The sequence below is a fragment of the Mirounga leonina genome, unplaced genomic scaffold (genome assembly GCF_011800145.1).
Source record: "Mirounga leonina isolate KUSES-001 unplaced genomic scaffold, KU_Mleo_1.0 Mir_94, whole genome shotgun sequence".
NCBI classification, from domain to species: Eukaryota; Metazoa; Chordata; class Mammalia; order Carnivora; family Phocidae; genus Mirounga; species Mirounga leonina.
In genome coordinates this window covers 50824575-50847473 of record NW_023270855.1, presented here as the reverse complement: position 1 = coordinate 50847473, position 22899 = coordinate 50824575, and the positions used below count along the sequence as shown (strand labels likewise).

Here is a 22899-nt window from a genome sequence, read left to right as displayed (position 1 = left end):
TCTGTGTGTGTCTGGGAGAAACGGTACCTTGCTCTGCATGATGCATGAATACCCCCCCCATTCAAGTGCCCAGCTGGGCCCTGGGGGCTGTACCTGTAGCTCGTGTGGGGGGCATAGACTTCACGGGCAGGGAACTCCAGGATCTCCTTGGTGGGCCGGCCCCTGGGGTCTGGGTAGGGCTTGACATGAAGCAGCTCCGGGGAGAGGCAGAAGTGTGGGTTCTCAGGGGCCGGGGAAATGTCGATCTTGAGCTGGGCTGGGGAGAGAGGAGCGCGTTTGCACCTGCCCAGGAGCCTCCCAGCCCCGGCCCCACCCTCTCTGGGCTTCAGGGCTGGGGCTCTGACTTTTCCATGATGCCCTCTAGTGGCTGTCCTTCAGGTGCTAAGGCCAGAAGTCACCCTCGATTGCTGTACCTTGCCTCCACATTCGATCAGCTCTACCCTCAGGACCCACGTCCCCACTGCCACCATGTCCCCCTTTGACCCACTGTCTGTCTTATTATGTTTCTTGTCTATGATGCCCATTAAAGATCCAGCCCCTGACGTCAGGGATTTGTGCATCCGGTCCCCTGTGGGTCCCCGGGGCCTAGCAGAGCAGGTGCTCAGTGTGGGTTTGCTGAGTGACCGCATGGAAGTGCCAGCTCTTATTTACGGGGTGCACCACGCACCAGTCACGGGCCGCAGGCGCCGCAGGACAGAAGACGGGCGCCGCATGTCAGCCAGGAACTTGAAGAGGTCCTCATCACTGAGCCGCTCGGCCTCCTGCACGGGACATGCCCACGTAAACTGGGTCCCTGGGGCCCGTGCGCCCACAGCGGGGTAACGGGGCTTATCCCTGGGAAACCCTCCCCCAGCCCCACGGCCATGGCACCTGCTTAAAGAAGTTGGTGACAGTTAGCGTGGCTGGGCGGAATCCAGAGAAGCTGCAGGTGTCATCCCCACTACTTGTCCGATCCTGGGGCCCACGCCGGCGGCGGTCAGTCCAGGCAGGTCGGCGCTCTAGGGGAGGCAGTGATGGAAATGGAGGGGGCAGAGATGAACGGGAGGCGGGGAGGGCCAGAGAGACACTTACACTCGACCTTGTACCAAGTCCGGCCAGCAGAGGGCGCCCCTTCCCCTCCCAGTAGCCCCGCCCCTGGCCAGGCAGCCCCGCCTCCTCACCGCCCTCGGAGTCCGAGTCGCGGTCCGGCTGCCCCGCGCTGCTCACGATGTTGGCCAGGTGGACCGCGGTCCAGGCGAAGGGCATGCGGTAGCGGCCCAGGCGGGTGCAGAACTGCTCGGCCGCCAGACGCAGCTTCTCCAGCTTCTCTTTGTTCTGTGGGAAGACCCCCCCAACACACCCCACAAGCTCAGTGCCCCAGGCCTACCCTGTCCGGTGACCCCTTCACCACCCCGCCCAGCCTCCACAGGCTTACCTTGGCCGTGTCCACCTCCTTCATCACCATGTAGGGCTCGCAGCACTCGCTGATGTCCCCCTGCTGCAATACTTTCTCCAGCTGAGGGGGCAGGCAGGGCCAGTGAGGCCTTGTCCGGACCCCAACCTCCCACCCCATTTCCAATCACCTGGCCCCCTCGTCGGCCCTCAGACACTCCATCCACCTAGGGCTCTCGCTCCAACACCTCCCATGGCTCCCACTGTCCTCCGGATTGAGCACTAGCAGTTGGCTTGCCTGGCCAGCTGCCCCCTCCCCTCCCCTTTGAACCCACTCCAAACCCAAGTCTCCATATTTTCTCTACATTGATATTTTTGTTAATATACAAAGAGGCCACTCCAAGCATGGCCGGATGCCAATCCTGACCACTTGGGGGCTGTGGGAGCCTAAAGAGGTCCCTAACCCATTCTGTACCTCAGTTTCCCCATCTGTAAAATGGAGGCCACAGCAACCCCCACCTCCTGAGGCTGCGGTGAGGTTAAAGGTGGGAATCCCCGTGTAGCCTGACTGACCATGAGCAGCGCCTGCCTGTAGGTGCTCAATTAGTGTCATTCGTGTAACCCAACTGAACGTCTTAGGGAAGGAAATTTGAGCCCACTCCTAGAAACAGAAGATCTCACACAAATGTGCCAACTAGGTCTTTCTTCCCTAATAAACTGAAAAACTCTCAACTTAAAAAACACTCTAAATGTCCATCTGCACGTGCCAGGCCGCCCACTCATGGGTCCCGGCTTAGCAGTCACCTCTCCACAGAAGCCCTCCGTGATTTCTCCCCACTTGGGTTGGGTCAGGAGCTTCCTCTGGGCTACCCAGCTGCCTGTGCTTCCCCCACAAGAGACTTGATCACCCTTCTTGGTGACCTGGCCATCCTCTTCCATGAAAGCAGGGGCCACCCTCTGGCGTTTACCATTATCACCCCCTGACCCAGCCCCAGCAGGCACCTTGATGACCAGGAAGATGTCGGGCGAAGGGTAGGTCACGGAGAAGATGGCGGAGCGGGCCAGGGTGGAGATGGCGGGGTGGGTGCCATGGGCCCGCAGCAGCCCCTTCATGGAGTCCGAGTTCAGGTCAAAGTAGAAGTTTTCTGAGATCTGGGGACATGAAAGGCAGCTGGGCCACCACCTCCAGGAAGCCCACTGCCCTGCAACAAGGAGGAAGGTTGGGGTAGGAAAGGGAAGAAAGGGGCTCCTACCTTCTTTTTCTCCCGCACATCATACAGGGCCAAGATGCCAAAGATGGGCTCAATTTCGATCTCAAACCTACAGTGAATGGGAAGACTCTGGCAGAGGCTGTCCCTAAAACTCCCACCACCCACACACCCCACTCCCTCTTGAGACCCAGCCCAGGCATGGTGCATTATGGTGCTGGTGGGGACTAATTTCCATTGGCCCACCAAGAATTGCTACTTAAGAGCTTGTAGGAAAAGCCTGTCCCATTTTGCAAAAGGGGAAACTGAGCCCCTGAGATCCTGCCCCCCACTCTGGCCCTGTAACTCAGGCAGAGCCCTTCCCCTGCAACTATGGCCCTTCTTCAGCGGATACAGAGGAAGCTTTTGGCACAACAATGACCCCCATCTTGAAGTTCCCAACTCCTGGGCTTCCCTGTCCCCCCTTTCTGGGGTGTCCTCTGCCACCCTAGGCTAAGGCCCATCTTCACTCCCCTGAATAGTCCCTGTAACCACCCTCCTGTCTTACTCTGCCCTGCTGGCTCCCACTCCTCATGCGAGTCTAAGGAAGCATCTTAAAACTTACAATTTGAGGCTCCCCAGTGTGCTGAGAACAAAATCCTGCATGGTCCACTCCTGCCCACCTCTTGGCCTCATTTTCTCCCCTCCAGACATCTCCCAGCCTTTGGGTGTACCATGTCCCCCCACCTAGAGAGCCCTGTGTGGTCATTCCATGGTTACATGTCCTGTACACAGTAGGTGCTCAATGAGTGTTTGCTGAACGACTGGATACTCATAGAGCTGGTTCCCAGCCCTAGTGCTTGGGGCAGGCGGCCCACCCGGGCCTCAGGCCAGACCAAGGCCTCCCTTTCCTGCCCCCATCCAGGCAGGAACTCAGGGTGGGGAGGGGCAGGGCTGGGCTTAGGTCCAAGGCCACATCCTGTTCAGCTCCATTCCCACGCACTTCTGGCTGCTCCCAGGGACTGATGTGGAGGGGGCCTCGGTCAGCTGGAAGCCAGGTCCAGGGTCACCAGCGCCCCCACCAGGCTGGGTCCCAGCAGAGCGAGAGCCAGACTCCGGCCTCACAAGTCATGTGATCTCGCGCACAATGACTGCCACCCTGTGCCTCGGTTTCCCCCCCAACCCGCACCTATCTCACAAGATAAGGGGTAATGCATGTGAAGGGCTGAGAACAGAGCCTGGCACATAGTCGGTGCTTAAGGCCTGGTGGCTTTGAAGAACAAGAAAAGGAAGTCTTTACTTCCCACCTAAAAGTGCCCGGACCGCCTCATGGGTCTCAGGGCTGCACACAGCTTGGGCAATGGGCACCATGTGCGCGCGCACCGGGACCTACGTGGGGACTCGCACGTCTGAAGGGAGGGGGTGAGTCAGCACACTCACTTCAGCGACAGACACTTGACCAGGATCCTCTGTCCAAAGTGTTCCCGGGGCGGCTCGGGGCGGCTGCAGCGTTCCACGGCCTCGTCCTGCCGAGAGCCAGGGAGGGCAGCTGGGACACGTCCTTTAAGAAGGGCTTGGAATGCGTGGCTTGAGATCAGCTCTACCCCCAGCCTGACTAGTTTCTTGCAGTTCCTTGTATTCCCCCTGCCTGGATGCCCTTCCTTGTCCCCTCCTCATCCAGGTCGCAGCTTAGCCGGCACTTCCTCCAGGAAGCCTTCCCTGACCCCTGAGGCCTGAGCAGGCTCCTTGTCCAGGTGTTCACCATGCCCTATTGCAAAGGGCCACATGGCTGGGACACAGAGGGCCACGTGAGGGCCAATATCCGGCAACTCATCACGGCACCACTCGGCCTGGGTTGCGATTTCTTGGGAGGAGGGTCTCTCCCCCACTACACTGTGAACTCTGAGGGCAGGGACTGAGTCTATCCTGTTCATGTCTGTACCTCCAAGGCTTGCCATCCATGTTGGTCAACTAAATACAGAGGCATACAATAGGGACCTACTAAGAGGTGGTTAGATAAACATAGATGTCTACAGAAAACATTTGATTAATGCTGACTGGACATACAGAGGGATATATACTAGGCCCCCCGTAAGTACCGATTGAATAAACATAGGAGTATACAGTAAGCACTCAATAAATGGCTGAATGAAAACAGAGGTGTATACACTATGTTCCCAATAAAAGTTGGTTGGGTAGGGGCGCCTGGCTGGCTCAGTTGGTAGAGCCCTCAATTCTTGATCTCAGAGTTGTGTGTTCAAGCTCCATGTTGCGCATAGACATTACTTAAAAAAAAAGTTGGTAGGGTAAACATAAGTACTCAAGATATAGGAGTTGCTTCAATGCTGTCTGATTAAATAAAGGATTATACAATAGGCACATAATTAACATTGGTTGAATAGAGAAGTATATAATAGGTGCCCAATAAATGCTGGGTGGATAAATATAGGAGTATATATAAAATAAAAGCCACTGAATAAAAACACAGGGTATACACTAGGTGCCCAATAAATGTCGCTTGGATCAATATAGGCATATATAGGAGGTGCTCAATAAATATCAGTTGATTAAATTCTGTTTGAATTAAGAAGACTATACACAAGCATACATTAAGTATTGGTTGAAAGACGATAGGAGTATATGGTAGGTATCCAATAAATGCTGCTGGGATAAATATAAGAGCATGTCATAGACATCCAATAAAAGGAACTGAATAAAAAAAACAGGGTGTCCAGGGGCACCTGGGTGTCTCAGTTGGTTGAGCCTCTGACTCTTGATTTTGGGTGATGGGATGGGCTCTGCGCTCAGCGGGAGTCAGCTTGAGATTCTCTCTCTCCCTCTCCCTCTGCCCCTGCCCTCTATGCCCGCACTCTCGATCTCTCTCTCTCTAATAAATAAATATATTTTTTAAACCCCCCAAAACGGGCGCCTGGGTGGCTCAGTTGGTTCAGCAACTGCCTTCGGCTCAGGTCATGATCCTGGAGTCCCGGGATCGAGTCCCACATCAGGCTCCCTGCTCAGCAGGGGGTCTGCTTCTCCCTCTGCCCTCTTCCCTCTTGTGCTGTCTCTCATTCTCTCTCTCTCAAATAAATAAATAAAATCTTTAAAAAAAAAAAGATAAAAAAAATAAACCCCCCAAAACAAAACAAAAAACCCCAGGGTGTACAGCAGGCCCCCAGCGAATGTTGGTGGGATACCACATAGGGTCGGCGGCGGGCCTGGGGGCTCCCACCTCATCAGGTGCCGGGTAGAGCGCCAGCAGGGCACGGGGCCGGTGCTGCCGCCGAGAGGCCTCGTTCCGCCGGTCCACATCCTCAGGGGCTGTGCGCTCCAGCAGCCACGGCAGCAGTGAGTCGGCGGCCAAGTTCCTCAGGTCAAAGATGCCGGAGGCACCGCTGCTCCGCGGGGTGTCCTCTGGGGAGCCTGAGGAGTGCCGGGGGTCATCCTGCCGGCGAGGAGGCACAAACACGGAGCGCGGGCTGGATGCACCTTCAATCCCGCTCCCGTGAGACTGTCCCCATGCCCAATGTGTAGATGGGAAAGCTGAGGCCCAGGGGGTGTGGGGGGGTCACCGCTACAAGGGTCACTTTGAGGCTTTGCTGAGCCTCTTTCTAGAACCTTCTGCTTGGGAGGGCGCCCCTCCTTTACCACCGTTGGGGGAGGCTCCTCCTGGGGCCAAGGTAAGGACATGTGTGGGCTGGGCCAGTGAGAACTTTCCCTGGGGTTTTGCTCCCTGTCAACAGGGGAGGGAGAGTTCTTCCCAAGGGGACTGTCGCTGGCTCAGGGTAACCTGCCTGGCCTCCCTGACCCAGCTATATGGTCAGAGGCAGACCACCCTGGTTCAAAGCCCCACTCAGCTCTGTGACCCTGTGTCCCTGAACCCAGCTCGAAGGGCCTCAGGATCCTCATCTACATCTAAAACTAGTAACAATGGAAGCGATATCAGGAACTCTTGGTAGGATTATCGTGGGCATAAAGCAGGAGCCCGGTGAATACTGGCTCAGAACCCAGTGGGCCAGTGAAGCTCCTCTAATCACCTTGCTGTGCCTCAGTTTCTTTATCTGCAAAACGGGTATAGCCTTGCCTCCCAGGATGAAAGATGAGGACAAGTATAAAGCCTTTAGTACACACTAAGCATGTGTGTTCATAATCATGACCCTTAACTTTTAACTCACGGGACTGACACATTTCCTTTTGGGTTCAAGGCCGTTTGGGTCACTTCCCGTCACATGTGACCGAGAGCTGGGGCCAGAGCCCACACACTCCTATGGTGACGCGTGCCCGGGGCTCCCTCACCGAGTCCTCTGGGCCGGACCTCTCATCCCCAGAAGTGTCCTGCTCAAAGACCTGGCGAGTGAGGTCCTTCTGTCGCTCTCGCTGCGTCTCCGTGGTGATGGGGCTATACGCCGCACTCAGATGCTGGTACCTAGGAGGAGGCAGGGCTGGGTGGGTAGCAGGGATGAAGGCACCCCACAGGTCCATGTGATGCCTGCCAGGCCTTCCACCCTCCCTGTGATCCACCAGAGAAGTCCAGCTGCCCTTGCAGTGACAGTGGGCAGATAAGCAGGAGGACTGGCCCAATGGGCTCAGACCTGGCCTCTTGACCCTCTGCCTGGAGCTGCCCCCGAGCCAGACCCACCTCCTGTGAGCGATGATCCAATCCTCTGTATACATCTCCACTGCGGCCCTCACCTGGGCATCCAGCTTTCTGCACAAAATAAAATCAGGGTAAACAGAGGCAGGGCATGGTGTTCATCTGTCCAGTGGCCTGAGGTAGGGCCTGCCCTTCTGCCCGTTTTGGAGATGTGGAGACAGAAGCTCAGAGAGAGAGGGTAACTTGCCCAAGGTTACACAGCCAAGCCAGGAGTTGAACTTGGGGCTGTGGCGAGCTTGATGGAAGGGGGATGTGGATGAGGGGCAGGCACGGAGGCAGTCCGGAGTCACAGACAAGGAGGGCATGGGGCTGAACCCACCCATCCTCAGGGATCCCGGGCTCTGTGGTCCGGCATTCCCGGGGCTGTAGCAGGAGCTCCAGGTCGTCGGCTGGAAACTCAGCCAGGTCCCGGAGGGGCCCAGGCTCGGCATCTGGTGGCCGGCTCAGGAGCACATCCTCGAAGTCCAGGGGCTCAATGACTTCAGTCAGTGGGACCTGGGTTGGAGCAAGGGGACTGTGGGCCCGGCCCTGGGGGTTGAGGAAGGGGGTGGGGGGGCGTGGGCTTGGGCTCGAGCAAGAGGGCGGTGGGAGCCATGGAGGGTGTTGGAGCTGTGAGGAGCCAGGGAGGACAGTGACCTCAGACTCTCTACCCCCATCCCAGCATGGCCTGCCCTGCCCCTTTCCAGGCAGGAAATCACACCCCTGTGCCTGGAGGGGCAGGGTTATGCTGGAAGGAAAGGCAAGCTGGCTGCTGCGAAGAAAGACAATTCCTCAGGCCCCACTCCCTCTCCGCTGCAGCTGGAAGTACCTCCCATACCCACCCCCCAATCTGGGTGGTCCCGGCAGCAGGAGGTGGGGCGGCATCAGGCTGACCACCCACGGCGCTGCCCCCCCGAAACCCCTCAGCAGCTGCAGAGAGGGGACTACCCTCCCCACCCACAGGGAAAGAGGAGTGGGGACAGTCCCACCCAGGACAGGGCACTAGTGGGAGGGGTGGGTGGGACCAGGCCCGGGCAGAGCGGAACCCCACATCTGCTAGAGAGCAGGGTCCTGGAGGGGAGCACCTCCCAAACACGTACCCCCAGAAAGCTGCTGCCGCGTCTGCTGGAGTGCGGGGAGCCACTGCGCTCCCGGGACACCTGTTTCCGCACCTCCGCAGCCACTGTCCTGCGGGGAAAGGGAAGGGGCCACTGAGGACATGACAACTTGGGCGATGGGGCCCTGGGAACTCCACTTCCGGCCAATAAATTCATTCTCCAAGAGGAAAATCCAGGCTGTGGAAGGAAAAACCCAGGCCACGGACCAGGAGAACCTGGACTTCAGAATCTGCAGAGCTCAGCCTCGGGGCCCCAGGGCTATGGTTGATACAGAGACCCCAGGACCCCCCAAGCTGGGCCTGGGGCCCTTCCAACCCCCCACCCCCACACCGGCCAAGCACAGATGGAAGGATTTGCTCCCGGCAGGGCATGAGGGTCACAGATCCTTCTTTATCCCTGATGCCCAGCAATGGGTGTGAGTCCTGGCTGGCCAGCCCCCTGGTCCCTGGCCTCGACTTCCTCATCTGGGGGACCTCCACCCACCCTGTCCCATCCTTGCTATGGGGCTTTGGACAAGTTACTCCTCCCTCTGAGCCTCAGTTCACCCACCTGAGCGTGTGTTAAGAGACCAGCATGATTCACAGAGCACACCCAGTAACCAAGATCTGGGCTATGGCCTTCCTGGGCCACCTTCACCTGTGCTGGCCTTCCAAGTCAGGGAGGAGGAGGGTGAAGGGGCAAGACCCACAGGGGAGGGGGCCAGCACAGGAATCTGGGACTTGGTACGCCCAGGCACTCAATTCCTTCAGCTGAGCTTGGAAGGAGGGGAAGGAGAGAGAGCCGCACAGTTATCTGAGGAAGAGGATTCCAGGCAAAGGGTACAGCAAGTGCAAAGACCCTGTGGCTGGGCTCTGTCCTCCAAGCATGGAGACTCCTGCTTCCCGGGGTCTCTACGAAGGCAGGAATAGGGCTGTGTGGTCCCCATGCAGGCCCCAGCACCGGCCCCACACACAGTAGGTACTCAATAAATTTTTCTCGAGGGGAATGAATCCCTCCACATTTCCCTCCTGCTCCAACTTGCCAAATCCACCGTGAGTTAGGAGAAGCCCCAGAAATTTTAGCTGTGTGGCTTTGGGCAGATGGGATACCCTTTCTGGGCCTCAATCTCTCTTTTTTAAAATTTATTATTATTATTATTATTTAAGATTTTATTTATTTATTTGACAGAGAGAGACACAGCAAGAGAGGGAACACAAGCAGGGGGAGTGGGAGAGGGAGAAGCAGACTCCCCGCTGAGCAGAGAGCCCGATGCGGGGCTCGATGCCAGGACCCTGAGATCATGACCTGAGCTGAAGGCAGACGCTTAACAACTGAGCCACCCAGGAGCCCCTGGGCCTCAATCCCTCTTAAAATTGAGAAGGCAATTGCCTGGGTATTTGGGCCTTGCTCCCATTTTCCACTTTTATGCTTGGAAGTTTTCATAATGAAAAGTTGTACCCCCCCGGAAGTACTATGTTGATCACAAACCACGGACCACCGATGAGATGAATGTGTGCGGTGGGCTCAGGGAAGACAGGTGGGGGTGGGGGAGACTGGGACCAACGGGGGTCATCTGGAAGCCTCTGAATTCAAATCCGTATAGGTCAGGGGCGCCTGGGTTCGTTAAGCAGGCTCAGTCATTAAGCATCTGCCTTCGGCTCAGGTCATGATCCCAGGGTCCTGGGATCGAGCCCCACAACGGGCTCTCTGCTCTGCAGGAAGCCTGCTTCTCCCTCTCCCACTCCCCCTGCTTGTGTTCCCTCTCTCGCTGTGTCTCCCTCTGTCAAATAAATTAAAAAAAAAAAAAATCCATCAAACAAAACTTGACCATGACCCTGACCCATCATGGGCGCCTCCAGTTGAGACCTCAGCCTCACTCCTCTGCCTCTGTATTCTATTTACTTTCTCTCTCAACTGTCCCAGAGTCTTGCTTCTATTGTTCGGGGGTGTGGAGGGAGCTGATGGAGGATCTTCTAGGAAATTCAAAGGGTGTTCCAAATGAGCTGTTCGTCCTCAAATTCCCAAAGTTAGGGCCGCCTCCTCTGGAAGCCTGGGCACACAGGGTCTTGGGGGATGATTTATGAAAATGCTGGGACCAGGGCACCAACAGAGCAGGGAGAGGGGAGGAGGGACAGCCAGGACTCCCACTTCATTTTGTCTTTGGCCTTGGAGAGATGGCCCCCGAGTGGGTCGGTCCTCAACACTGTGGCCATGGGAGCCACTTTCCTGTGTCACAGGGCTCTGCACTTGGGCCTGGGCAAGCATGGATGAGTATCATCCCCTCTCTGGACCTCTGTACTGTACAATTCAGTACCCACACCTTATCGAACTGTTCTGAGTATAAGGCTCGGCACACAGCAAGTGCTCAATTAAGGCTTGCTGTCACTAAGTTGCCTTAAAAGGATCCTGGGAAACTGGAATTTCTGGCCCTGCTTTTTATGCTGGGCCAGAAGAGGAGTGAGGCTCAGAAAAGGGCGGGTCGCGAGGCCTCTGGGGTTAGAGAGCCAAATGCAGTAGGTGCCAAGAATCAAACCCCTGTGGGCCAGAAGTCAGAGTCCGTGCCCCCCAGCACGTGGTGTTCCACGTTGCCCATGCTGGGGAACAGGGCCAAAAACAGAGGCTCCCAACCTGCCTCTCCCATGTCCACGCTCAGCTCCCCCCCGCACAGTGGTCCCATCCAGCCTCCAGGTTTCAGGACCACCCAAACAAGGACAATCCCTGGGTCCATTCTGTGTGGCACCTGCCTCCTTTGCATGCCCACGTGGGGTCTTGCAGGCATGCAGCCTGACCATAACCTGCCCTCCTGCCATCCTCCCCGTCTCCCTAAGGGCAGCCCCGCCCTCTGGGGATGCTCAGGACCCCCAATTCAACGCCTGGGAGTCATCCCCAATTCCTCTCTTTCTCACGCCCACATCAGATCTGCTTCAGACACCCCCACGGAGCACATCTCTTAAAAGGAGGCAAAATGTTGAGCTGAATATACTGGTTTTCCTCAGGAAGTGACCTCAGGATTGCAATGAGAGACACCGCAAAGATCAGGTGGTGGGTTACAGCTACTGCTGAGACAAGACCTCCTAAGGTGATAGTCAACAATCCTACAGAGACACTCAGAGGAGAAAGATGAAGCAGTGGCATCACTGGGAATTCATGTGAGACTGTGGACCTCACCCCAGGGCTGGTCGGATTAACAGAAATCTATCCCCACAGGGGAGGAGGAGATAAAACCAGAAACAAGAATGGCATAAGCCTCTGACGCTGCGTGTTCCCACTTGAGTAAAAAAGTGAGGGAAGACTATGAATCCATGTAAAACCATAAAGAGATTCCTCTTTATACCCCACCCTAGCCCTCCTGGACTGGCAGAACATTTTAAAGACAAATGATCTGCCTGCCAGCGACAGGAACTCTCATCTGCTGCTGGGGGAACCCCTTTCGACAACCGTCTGCAATGACCAAGCAAAGTTGAAGATAAGCCAATCCAGCAATTCCACGCAGAGGCGTAGATGCTCAGGAGGCTGAGAATGTTCACGGCAGCCCCGGTCATGACAACCCCAAAGTGAAAAGATGCACATGTTTTTTGACCGAAGATAGAGACTGTGTGCGGGCGGGAGGAATAGTATGCAGCAATGAAAAAGGATGCACCCGCCCATCGACGGCACAGACAAGCCCTCCTCCTCCTGACATTACGTCAGGTGAGAGACTCTGGGCACACAGCCTCGACACCCCATGTGATTCCATTGATAAGATGTTCTAAGCAGGCAAAAGTAACCCGTGGCGCACAGGGAACCAGCCCGGCTGGAGAAACCATAACGCAAGTGAGGAAGTGGGGGCAGCTGCCATCAGCATGGCAATTCCCTGGGGGACAGAACTGGGTGCAGATCAGGAGGGGCGGCTAGGTTGGGTGGCCCAGGAGATAGAGACTGCCTTCATCTCTGCCTTTGACCCCAGTGACTTTTTCCCCTGGTATTTATTGTCTTGTTGTTGTTGTTTTGTGTTTTCATTTTTTTTAGGATTTTATTTATTTATTTGAGACAGAGAGAGCGCATAAAAGAGCAAGAGAGAGAGCGCACAAGCAGGGGGAGGGAGAGGGGCAGAGGGAGGAGAAACAGGCTCCCCACTGAGCAGGGAGCCGGATGCCGGGCTTGATCCCAGGACCCCGGGATCATGACCTGAGCCGAAGGCAGACGCTTAACCGGCTGAGCCACCCGGAAACCCCTGCTTTTTAATTTTTTAAAAAGTAATCTCTACCCCCAATGTGGGGCTCGAACCCATGACCCCGAGATCAAGAGTCCCGTGCTCCACTGACTGAGCCGGCCAGGCGCCCCCTTGGCATTGGTTCTATAACTAACTACTATTTAAACTTTGCATTTTTCTAGATGCATGTCAGATGTCACCATTTTTTTAAAGGTAGAAAGTAACAATACGTGTGTGTGCTCACGTTTGCAGATGTATTGGGGGACAGGGGTGGGAGGGAGACATTTCCTTGAAATCCCAGAGGCACCTTTGGAATTTGGTCAATACATGTCTCTTTGCCCTCCCACGCCTCCAATGAAATCACTATTTCCTTGAGTGAGAAATGCCACCTGCCCCGCAGGAGACAGCTGGGGGGCCGAATGAAGATGCCGCTATCAGATGCCTGGAAGAACGGGGGATATGTGGGGGCAGGAAGAGACACGGTTTCTGAGATTGTTCTGAAGCCTGGGGCCACACACTCCTGGGCTCACTTCCCCACAAGAGACACTCGACAGTCACTGGACTGTGAGTCCAGCTTTCTATAGTTATACCTATGTCACCAGGCTCTGGTGACAAATGGCATTCCCGCTGGGGACCAGCCAGCCATAAACATATTATAAGTGCTGGCCATTATCACCATTCCACATTGTGTTTTACTTTAAACAGTATAAGTGAAAAAATGAACAAGTTATATTGCATACAGTAATGTTTGTCCATGTTATTTACTTTTAGTTTTAAGTTGTCCCCCCAAATCTTTGTGTGTTTTTTTAAAAGAAACTGGGGGACTGTTTAACTTTTGGGTCAATATGGCATTGTGGAATGAATGACTGAATGATTGAATAGATGAATATAGGCCCAGATCTGAGCATGTAGACATCTGGGTGTCCACTAGGCTGCTCTGGAGGCCCTGGCAAAGGATGGCTAGAAGACGTGAGCCTTTTGCTGTGGTTCACTGGGGCCCCAGGATCATTCTCTGCTCTTTTTACCCTGGGCTCTGTAGCATCTGTTCCCCAGGGCAGGACCCAGGACCTCTCTTTTTTACTGGAGTGGAAGCCAGGACCCAAGAACACAGAGACTGAGTGGCAAAGAAACGCGTTCAGAGAAGCCAAAGGTCCAAGACAGAGAGGCAATTTGGGAACATAAAGATAACAGAACATAAAAATTGCCTGACTACTACGCTCCAAACACATGGTCACATCCATATATTCAGAACTCTTCATGTCTCCCACCTCACTCAGGATACAAGTTAAGGTCCTCCCCACAACCCACAAGACCCCGCACGATCTGCTCCCACTGTCCCCTTCCTCACTCTGCTCCAAACTGGCTGGCCTCCTCAGATGACCTGTAAATACACTATGCCTCTTCCTACCTCAGGGCCTTTGCACTTGCCTTTCCCTGTGTTTGGATTGCTTTTCCCCCACATATGGGCACGGATGCCTCCTTCACCTCCTTCAGAACTTTGCTCAATTGTCACCTTATCGTCCTGGCCTTCCTGATCTGCTTCTCATATCTAAAATGGCCCCCATTGTCCCCATCTCCTTTCCCTGCCTTGCGTGTCCCCATAGCACTGGCACTTATCATTAATACATAATCTATTTTATTGTGCTACTCCTCTGTCTACCCCATTGTATCTGCCACCAAGGGTGGGATCTTTTCTTGTGTCTCCATCAGGCCAGCTCTGGACCCACAGGGCGCTCTTTCACTTGGGCGTGGCCAGCACAGGTCCCCTGTAGAGAGGACCCCTGGGCAGACTCTGGCCACGGAGGCAAAGATGGGGGAGAGGCTCTTCAGCCCCAGTCTGACCTCCCCCTCCCGGGCTGAGTCTCTTACAATCTCCAGTGGCCACGGAAATGGATCCCCCAGCGCCTGGCGCCTGTCCCCTCCCCCGTCTGCCCACCAGCTGGTTGGGTCCCCAGCCCCCACTCCCTCCATTCAATCACCCATCCATCTCCAGCGCGTCCAGCCGCCGCTGGGAGAGCCTGAAGCAGGGCTGGGGGGGTGGCGGGGGAGGGCATCCACAGCTGTCCCCTGCTCCCCAGACAGCTGGGCACGGGACCTTGGCAGCGGGGGAAGAGCACGGGAAACTTCCCGAGGGGCCTCCAAGGCCTCCAAGAGCACCATCCCTGTTCCCAAATCCCGGTTCCAGGAGCATCCCAGCCCCGCGCCAGGAAAGAGGGTGGGTCGCGAAGGCCCCTCCCGCTCCCATGCCCTCGGGCTCGGGGACCCGGGAAGGACCGGGGGGTGGCGAGGGACGCGGAGGGCTCCCGGTCCCCGCTCTCCCTGAGCCGCCGCCTCCAGGAAGGCCCCCGGACACGCCCCCACGCGTGCCCCCACCCCACCCCCCGGCGCGCAGGGCGGACCTCGGCTCAGCCGCCATCGCACTCGCAGCCCCGCCGCGGCCCCAGCGGGGACCCCGGCCGCCCTCCCCGCCTCCCGCCGCCCCCGGCCCCCGCCGGAGGAAGCGGGCCGGAGTCGGCCCGGGCGGAAGGGGCTTGACTCGGGGGCGCCGGGCCGCCCCGGGGCGGGGCTCGGACACGTGCGGGCGGCCCGGGAGGGGCCCGGCGGCCGCGCTACCTGTTGATCTTGTGCGCGAAGGCGCGGCGCTCGGCGGCCGCCATGGCGCCGCGCGCGTCCCGCCGCTGCCGCCCCGCGCACCGTCCCCGCCGTGGTCGCCGCCGCCGCCGCCGCCGCCGCCGCCTCCCGGCTCTGGGCTGCCCGGGCTGGGCGGGGCCGGGGCCGGAGGCGGGGCCCTTCCGGGTGTGCGGGGCGGCTCCGTGCTGCCCCTGCCGGCCGGAGGGGCGCGGGGACCCCAGGCCGCCTCCGCGCGCCCCTCGGGCCTGGGGTAGGGAAACTGAGGCTCTGAAGGGGGCAGGAGAGGAGAGGCGCCGGGACCGAGGCTGGGGGTGTCAGACTCCGGGGGATGCTCTTTCTGCCCTCTGATTAATCCCCACAATAATCCGCCATAAGTATAATCTCAAGCGTTTATGAAGCATGGCCCTGCAATTCACAGGTGCAGAAGGAACGATCGTTTCCCCATTTTACAGATGGGTAAACTGAGGCACGGAGGTGACCAGACGTTTGCCCAGGCCTGAGTGATCGCAGGGGTCTCTGAGGCCACTGTGGGATGTGCCCCAGTCCAGGACAAGGGAAGCAGAGGGGTCCAGCTGGGCTCTGAGATGCCGGGCCATGTGACTGGGGCCTGAGTGGTCCGGCTGCCTCCGCTGGAAGGAGGATGTGGGGATGTCTCGGTTTACTTGTGGTCTCAAATCTCTCCCCAGTGGTTCCTCTCCCAGCTCCAGTGAAGCAGCAGTCTTCAAGAATTCTCCAGCCCCCTTGGGCGCCTGGGTGGCTCAGTTGGTTAAGCGACTGCCTTCGGCTCAGGTCATGATCCTGGAGTCCCTGGATCGAGTCCTGCATCGGGCTCCCTGCTCGGCAGGGAGTCTGCTTCTCCCTCTGGCCCTCCCCCCTCTCATGTGCTCTCTCTCTCAAATAAATAAATAAAATCTTAAAAAAAAAAAAAAAAAAGAATTCTCCAGCCCCCACTCATGCTCTGGATGTGCCAACCCCTTGCTCACCCCCAAGCCTTTGCACGGGCAGATTCCTCCTCCCCATGGCCTTTCCAGCCCTGGTCAGAAAATGTCCTAGGCAGGGGCACCTGGGTGGCTCAGTTGGTTAAACGACTGCCTTCGGCTCAGGTCATGATCCTGGAGTCCCGGGATCGAGTCCCGCATCGGGCTCCCTGCTCGGCGGGGAGTCTTCTTCTCCCTCTGACCCTCCTCCCTCTCATGCTCTCTGTCTCTCATTCTCTCTCTCTCAAAGAAATAAATAAAATCTTAAAAAAAAAAAAAAAAGAAAAGAAAATGTCCTAGGCAGAATTGGGGGCTGAATGATACAAGGGCATGGCTCTACCTTAGGGCTTTGCATATGCTGCTCTTCTTCCCATGTATGGGTATTAGCATTATCCTCCCTTTTACACGTGAGGAAACTGAGGCCCAGAGAAGCAGAAGAACTTGCCCTAACTAGGCAAGTGGATCAGTATCAGATCCTGAGGCCAGAGAAGGGAGGCTTGGATTTCCGCGCCGGACGGGGGAGGGGGGAGCCCTCATACCCTGCCACTCAGCCCCAAGCTCTTAAGGGCACAGCAGGGCTGTTCCCAGCCTGGCATGTGACATGTATATCTGTCAGCAGCCCACGCACTTGCACTTGCCTGAGTGGTCCAGCCACTCTGACCTGGGAACCGCCAGGTATAACCCCGCCCATCACTCTGCTGTGCCCCAGCCCATGTCACCCTCACCCCAACCAGCAGCCTCCTGGGCTAAAGTGCCTGCCTCGCCTTTGGGCTCCTGGGAGCCCAGCTGGGCAAGAAACATGAAGATGAGCAAAGATTTCTGGGTTTCTCCCCTCCCCTCTGCCTCGTTCCAGCCCAAGACCCCATCATACCTGATCTCGTGGCTCCTGACCTCACCCCTCCAGTTTGTTCTTCCTTTAGTGTCCAGAAAAGGCCTGGCAACACCTGAATCAGGTCAGGCCCCTCCTCTGCTTAGAATCCTCCCTGGCTCCCACCTCATTCAGGGTAAAAGCCAAAGTCCTCCCCAAGGCCCATGAGGCCGTGGATGATCCGCCTCCCCTCCACTCCCCCTCCACTCCAGCTGCCCACCTGCTCAGTGTCCTCTGAGCCCTAGAGCACAGCTCCCTCTTCACATGTGCTGTCCCCCTTCCCACTTGTGGGTGCCGTCACCACCCCACTTTTGCAGATAAGAAAACTGAAGCCCAGCGAGGCAGAGCGACTTGCCCAATTTCACCCGGCGAGCCAGAGTCCCATCTGTGATCCCAGATTTGTCACCGAGGGAGCCTGACCCTGAAATGTGTGTTTCCAAATACTCACAGAGTCCCAGGCCAGGCCAGGCTGTGGGACCCAGGGTCGATCTCTCCACCTCTCTGAGTCTCCATCTCCTCATCTGCTCCATGGAGGGCTTGTGGCTGGTCCCAGCACGAGGCACAGACCTCGCTCGGGAGCACCAAGCTCCAGGCCCTCGTGGGAGTTGGTTCCCCCCAGGAGCCGGTGGGGGCTGCGAGCCCAGGGACTCCAAGCCCCGTCTGGGTGGAAAGTCTGCTTCAAAGATGCCTCCAAGGAAAGGCCCTGCCCCAGCCGCCCGGAGCCTGCTGCCTGCCCCGGTGCCTACCAGACCTGATTGGTGAGGAAGTTCCTCTTCAGGCCACGCCAGGCCTGACTCAGCCAGGCAGGGCGAGGTGACCCTGGCAGCTGCTCAAACAGAGGCCAAGCTTGGCGGGGACTTTGGCCTCGTCTGGCTGTGATGAGGAACAGACTATAGGGTATGGGGACAGCGCCTGTGTACCAGGGAGGAAGGGACTGTCCTGGTCCAGGTGGGAGATGGCTGGGCCGGGTGGGGGTGGGGCTGAGGAGCCGGCCAGGGGCTGAACCTCCTTTTCTGTGAGTGACAGAGCAGAGCTGAAGATCAGCCCTCTGTACACCAATGCCCCCTGCTGTTCCCACCACCTAGAATGCTGTTCCACTCACACCTCCCCTGACCCTTCTCCATCCCGTAAATCTCAGCTTGGCCATCTCTGCCTCCTACAGCTGCTTGGGCATCCCCCGTTACAACTACAATCGCACTGTGTCTAACCAGCCAGTTATCCGTCTCCCCGAGGTCCCCAGCACCTGGCACATAGTTGGCCACTCCATGAATATCTATTTCCAGCCTCTCTCAACTCCGTTCCCTTGAGCTGCTGCTCAGTGCTTGTTCCAGAACCTCACTGTCCGCGTCCGTGCAGCATTATCGTGTGCTTGCCTGTCTATGTGGGGGCAGGGGGCGACTGCTCCAACCCTTGGCACAGGCTGTACCCTCGCCCCAGAACGCTGGTTCTCCTGCTCTTTACCCGAACAAACTTCTATTCGTTCTTAGGTCTCATGCTTCTTGGAAGCCTTCCTTGACCCCCTCCCTTCCCTGCTCAAGCCAGCTCAGGGGCTCCTCTGGGTCCTCCTGCCTCCAGCCCCTGGGGTTCCCCATCACAGCCCCGATGACCCTCAGTTGTAACTGCCTGGTTCCCTGGTGTCCATCTCTCCCACTCAAATGTCAGCTCCATGAGGGCAAGGATTTTTCTCTGCCTTATTCACGGCTGTGTCCCCAATGCCCGGCATAGGGCTTTGCATATAATAGGTGCTCAATAAGAGAATGAATGATACCTCCCTGTCCCCTAGTGCCTACTACGTCCACCGTCAGTGTGGTGTGAGAAGCCAGCCTGACGGCAGGAGGATCAATGTCTCAGCTTCCCCACCTGAGTGAGGGGTGCTGGGGGCAGGTAGAGGAAAGCTGACTGGGCACCCACTGCCCCCTGGTGCCGATGCCAGGAATGGCAGGATCAGCCAGCTCAGGACCGCGCCCTGCCCTCAGCCCTCCTGCCCACAGGCAGGGAACCCTCCTGCCACAAGGAGAGGTAAGTGGGGTGGGGGTAGTGCGCAGGTAAGGTCGGGTGGTGGGAGCAGGATGCAAAGGCCATCTGTTCAACAGGCATCTTCTGAGCACCTGCTGTGTGTAAGCTCCAACTAACCCCGCCCCCCCCCACGGGGGCGGGGTGGTCTCATCACCCCAGGTCATCAACCTATGGGGGCAGGAAACTGAGGCTGAGGGAAGCAGCCACCCACCTCAAAGCACACATTTGAGTCGTAAAACACGAAACTGGGTCTGTTGCGTTTAGGGAAATCTCTCCCCTGGATCTTCAGATGATTTTGGCAACTTGGTGAATCACTTGATAAACGAATGAGGAATGAATGAATGAGTAGGTGTCTTGAGGTAGGTGGTGAACTCAGAGCAGGAATGGCCACAGGCAGGACTTAGCATCCAAAGAGACCCGAATTCCTGTCCCAGCTTGGCCACAGCCAGGCTGGGTGACCTGGGGCCTCTCTGGCCCTCTGTCTCTTCATCTCTGAAATGAGTTGTTACCCTCAGAGCTGGCCCTATGGGGCTGTGATTGGGGAACCATGAAGTGTTGTCAGGAGAGCACAGAACCTGGGTGACGCCGCCTTGTCAGGCTGTTTTTCCTGCTGCTTCCGGAGCTGGGAAGGAAGCTGGAAGCCGACTCACAGGCTCCTGGCCTGCCTTTGGAAGTTAAAGTCACAAAGACAAAGGCTGGGCCCAGAGAGGCCAGAGGGGCAGAGTGCAGTCTTCCTGTTTTTCTTTGAACAGATGGCCGAGCCGCCGGATGCTTGTCTGTCTGGATGCTTGTCCATCATCCCTGCAAATCACTCCTGTCTCTCTTAGTGACACCGCTGTGAAGTTTGCTCACCTTCCGGGTGCTCTTACCACATCCCAGGATCTGGGGGGTTTTCACCGGGGTCCCCAGACACCCAAGGGGTTTGCAAGCAGAATTCAGGAGCTCTTCCTTAGAAGGAAAAACTTGCATCACTCACGCTCCCCCTGCTTCTACTGATGACAGTCATTGGAGGTGCCCTGGGCCATCTTATTTAATGTATTAAGAAAGATGCCCACATTCCATCACAACTAAAACAGATTTTGGTAACAGTATCGAATGTAATGGGTTTCTAATGGGTTTCCTTCACCATCCTAGGTGTTTGATTTTATGAACTTACAAACTTCCGCTAATAAGGGCCCACGGCACAAAAAGGTGCCCCTGCAAATAAGAGAAATTTTTCAACATGCCTGTCCTCTGCTCAAAGCCTGCTCTGGCTCCCCATTGCCCCCGGAGGGAGCCATGCTCCTCCCTATGGCCTATAGACCCCCTCCCCTTTCCCACTTCATTCCTTCATCCATTCATTTGCTCCAGCAGCATTGCCAGGCCTGGGGGACTTCTGGAAGGAGGTGATGTCAGCTGGAAGGGATGTCAAGTGGGTGTTGACCAGACTGAGTTAGGGAGGGAGGGGACCAGCAGAAGTAGAAGTCACCTGTGTGGAGGGCAAGGGGGAGAGGGTGGTGGGTTTCCAAGGCCTCCCAGTGGGAGCCTGGGCATAGCCCTTTGGGCAGTGGGGAGCTACGGAGGGGCGCAGAGCATGGCAGGGACACCCTGGGGTTTATTTCAGGAAGAGCCAACTCTCCCGTCCATCACTGGCCCAGGTGTCTTTAAGTAAATGTCAAATGGAGGACAAATCGGCTGGGTATTTCAAAACTACAAACCTGCGAACCCTTAGACTCAGCAAGTCCCTTTCTAGAAATCCAGTCTTTACATGGAAAATGATGAAGACATTCGTGACAAACAGGGTTGACCGAACAGCCAAGGGTGGAAATAACGACCCACAAGGGGCTGGCTTCATTGCCCATGCGTAGCGGAATACTGCACAGCTGTGCAAAGAGGAAGAATTCTCTTTCAATAAAAGAAACAATGAGGACGGCATCTATGCAGTGCATGGAATGGCCTGGAATGAGAAAAGCAAGGTGCAGATCAGGGTGTATAGAAAGCCACGTTTGGTGTCAAATATTAAGGAAAAATGTATATATCCATCTTTACTTGATTTTCTAGATATTCTCTTCAAAAAATTCCAAGAAACAGCTGGGGCCGGGGTAGAGGGCAGGAAAGACACTTTCCTTTTTTTAAACTAATAGACTTATTTATTTATTTATTTATTTATTTATTGGGGGGGGAGGGGCAGAGGGAGAGGGTGAGAGAGACTCACGCAGGCTCCAGCCCAGCGTAGAGCCCTACACGGGGCTCGATAATGACCTCAACCGTTTAACCGACTGAGCCACTCAGGCGCCTCAATAGATTTTATTTTTAAAATTGGTTTCAAGGGCGCCTGGGTGGCTCAGTTGGTTGGGCGACTGCCTTCGGCTCAGGTCGTGGTCCTGGAGTCTCGGGATCAAGTCCCCCTTCGGGCTCCCTGCTCGGTGGTGAGCCAGCTTCTCCCTCTGACCCTCCTCCCTCTCATGCTTTCTCTCATTCTCACTCTCTCAAAAAAATAAATAAATAAAATCTTAAAAAAAATAAAAAACAAAAGCGGTTTCAGTTCGCAGAAAACTGAGCGGATAGTAGTTTCCGTATATTCCCCGCGCCCCACCCAGTTTCCTCTATTACTAACATCTCGCTTTAGTGACGGACGTTTCTTATAACCGGTAGGTCGTTATTCACTGAAGTCGGTAGTCCCCATGAGGACACACCCTGTGTGTTGTACAATCTCTGGGTCTGGATTGACAGAATGACACGTATCCACCATAACAGTATCATACGGAATGGTTCCACTGCCCTGAAAATCCTCTGTGCTCTGCAGCTCATCCCTCCCCACCCCCGCAATCACTGATCTTTTTAGCGTCTCCATAGTTTTGCCTTTTCCAGAATGTCACATGGCTGGAATCATAGAATACATGGTCTTTTCAGTCTGGCTTCTTCCACTTAGTCACATGCATTTAAGCCTCCTCCCTGTCTTTTTGTGGTTTGAGACCTCATTTCTTTTTCTTGCTAAATAATATTCCGGGGAGGTTATCAGAAAAAAAAAAAAAATTCCAGGGAGGGACACTTTTGCATCATATCCATCATTATTCCAACTGCAGGATGGGCTCATATTCTCGATCCCTTTAGTAGTTGGGGACACTGAGGCTGAGTGAGCTGTCCCAAGTCCCCAGAGCCCTCAGGCTGTCTGGTTTTCCCTGGACTGGCCCCTAAAGGACTTTTTCTCCGCCCTAATTTCCTGTGCCATCTCTTCCACTATCGAAGCACAAGTGTGAGTCCCCTGTGGGGGACTCGTCCCCCTAGGACGAACTCTGCAGGAACTTTCTCCCTGACTGCCAGGGCTCCGGGGGACATCTCGCCTCTGTGACATGGGACCTCCGAGATGCATGCACCAGATGACACAACCAGGGCTCTGAGAGGTTCTGGCGACCCAGCTGACAAGTGGGAGACAATGGGTTTGAACCCAGAGCCCCCTCTTGCACCCAAACCTTGCTCCCCTACCTCATTAGCACATTTCCTCCTTAGCACAACCTCTTGAACAATGTTGGTGGCAATGACTCCGACAAAGCTCCGTCTTCTAGATGGACCAGATTGTCTCAGCCCAGACTTTTCCTTTATCTTTGAAAAACAGCTGTGCCAAGAAAAGGAGGTTAGACGCTCACACGCTCGGGTTCAAATCCTGCACTCCCACTCGGCGCCAGCCTTAAGAGACTTTTGTTTCATGCTTATGAGAACAACTAAACTAAGAATACCAACAATACCTGGGGCACCTGGGTGGCTCAGTCGTTAAGCGTCTGCCTTCGGCTCAGGTCATGATCCCAGGGTCCTGGGATCGAGCCCCGCATCGGGCTCCCCGCTCTGCGGGAAGCCTGCTTCTCCCTCTCCCACTCCCCCTGCTTGTGTTCCTGCTCTCGCTGTGTCTGTCTCTGTCAAATAAATAAATAAAATCTTAAAAAAAAAAAA

At 56.0% G+C, this 22899-nt stretch overlaps 1 protein-coding gene across 14 annotated transcripts in view; it reads right to left on the bottom strand.

Moving 5' to 3' along the window:
* The window catches only part of DOCK6 (dedicator of cytokinesis 6), a 44753-nt gene extending 27081 nt beyond the window's left edge, over positions 1–17672 (bottom strand). For 4 of the 14 annotated variants that reach the window (XM_034997787.1, XM_034997792.1, XM_034997786.1 and 1 more), the window contains exons 1-14: positions 17405–17664; positions 8292–8379; positions 7532–7707; positions 7198–7266; positions 6855–6984; positions 5791–6003; positions 3999–4084; positions 2625–2691; positions 2374–2523; positions 1415–1495; positions 1161–1314; positions 871–998; positions 668–761; positions 94–256 (exon numbers count right to left, since the gene is read on the bottom strand). In XM_034997787.1, the coding sequence (XP_034853678.1) occupies positions 94–256; positions 668–761; positions 871–998; positions 1161–1314; positions 1415–1495; positions 2374–2523; positions 2625–2691; positions 3999–4084; positions 5791–6003; positions 6855–6984; positions 7198–7266; positions 7532–7707; positions 8292–8379; positions 17405–17469 (1664 nt within the window). In that variant the 5' untranslated portion in view covers positions 17470–17664. The other 10 variants (XM_034997797.1, XM_034997789.1, XM_034997790.1 and 7 more) reach the window with 6 other exon arrangements.
* Between the last annotated feature and the right edge of the window lie 5227 nt (positions 17673–22899).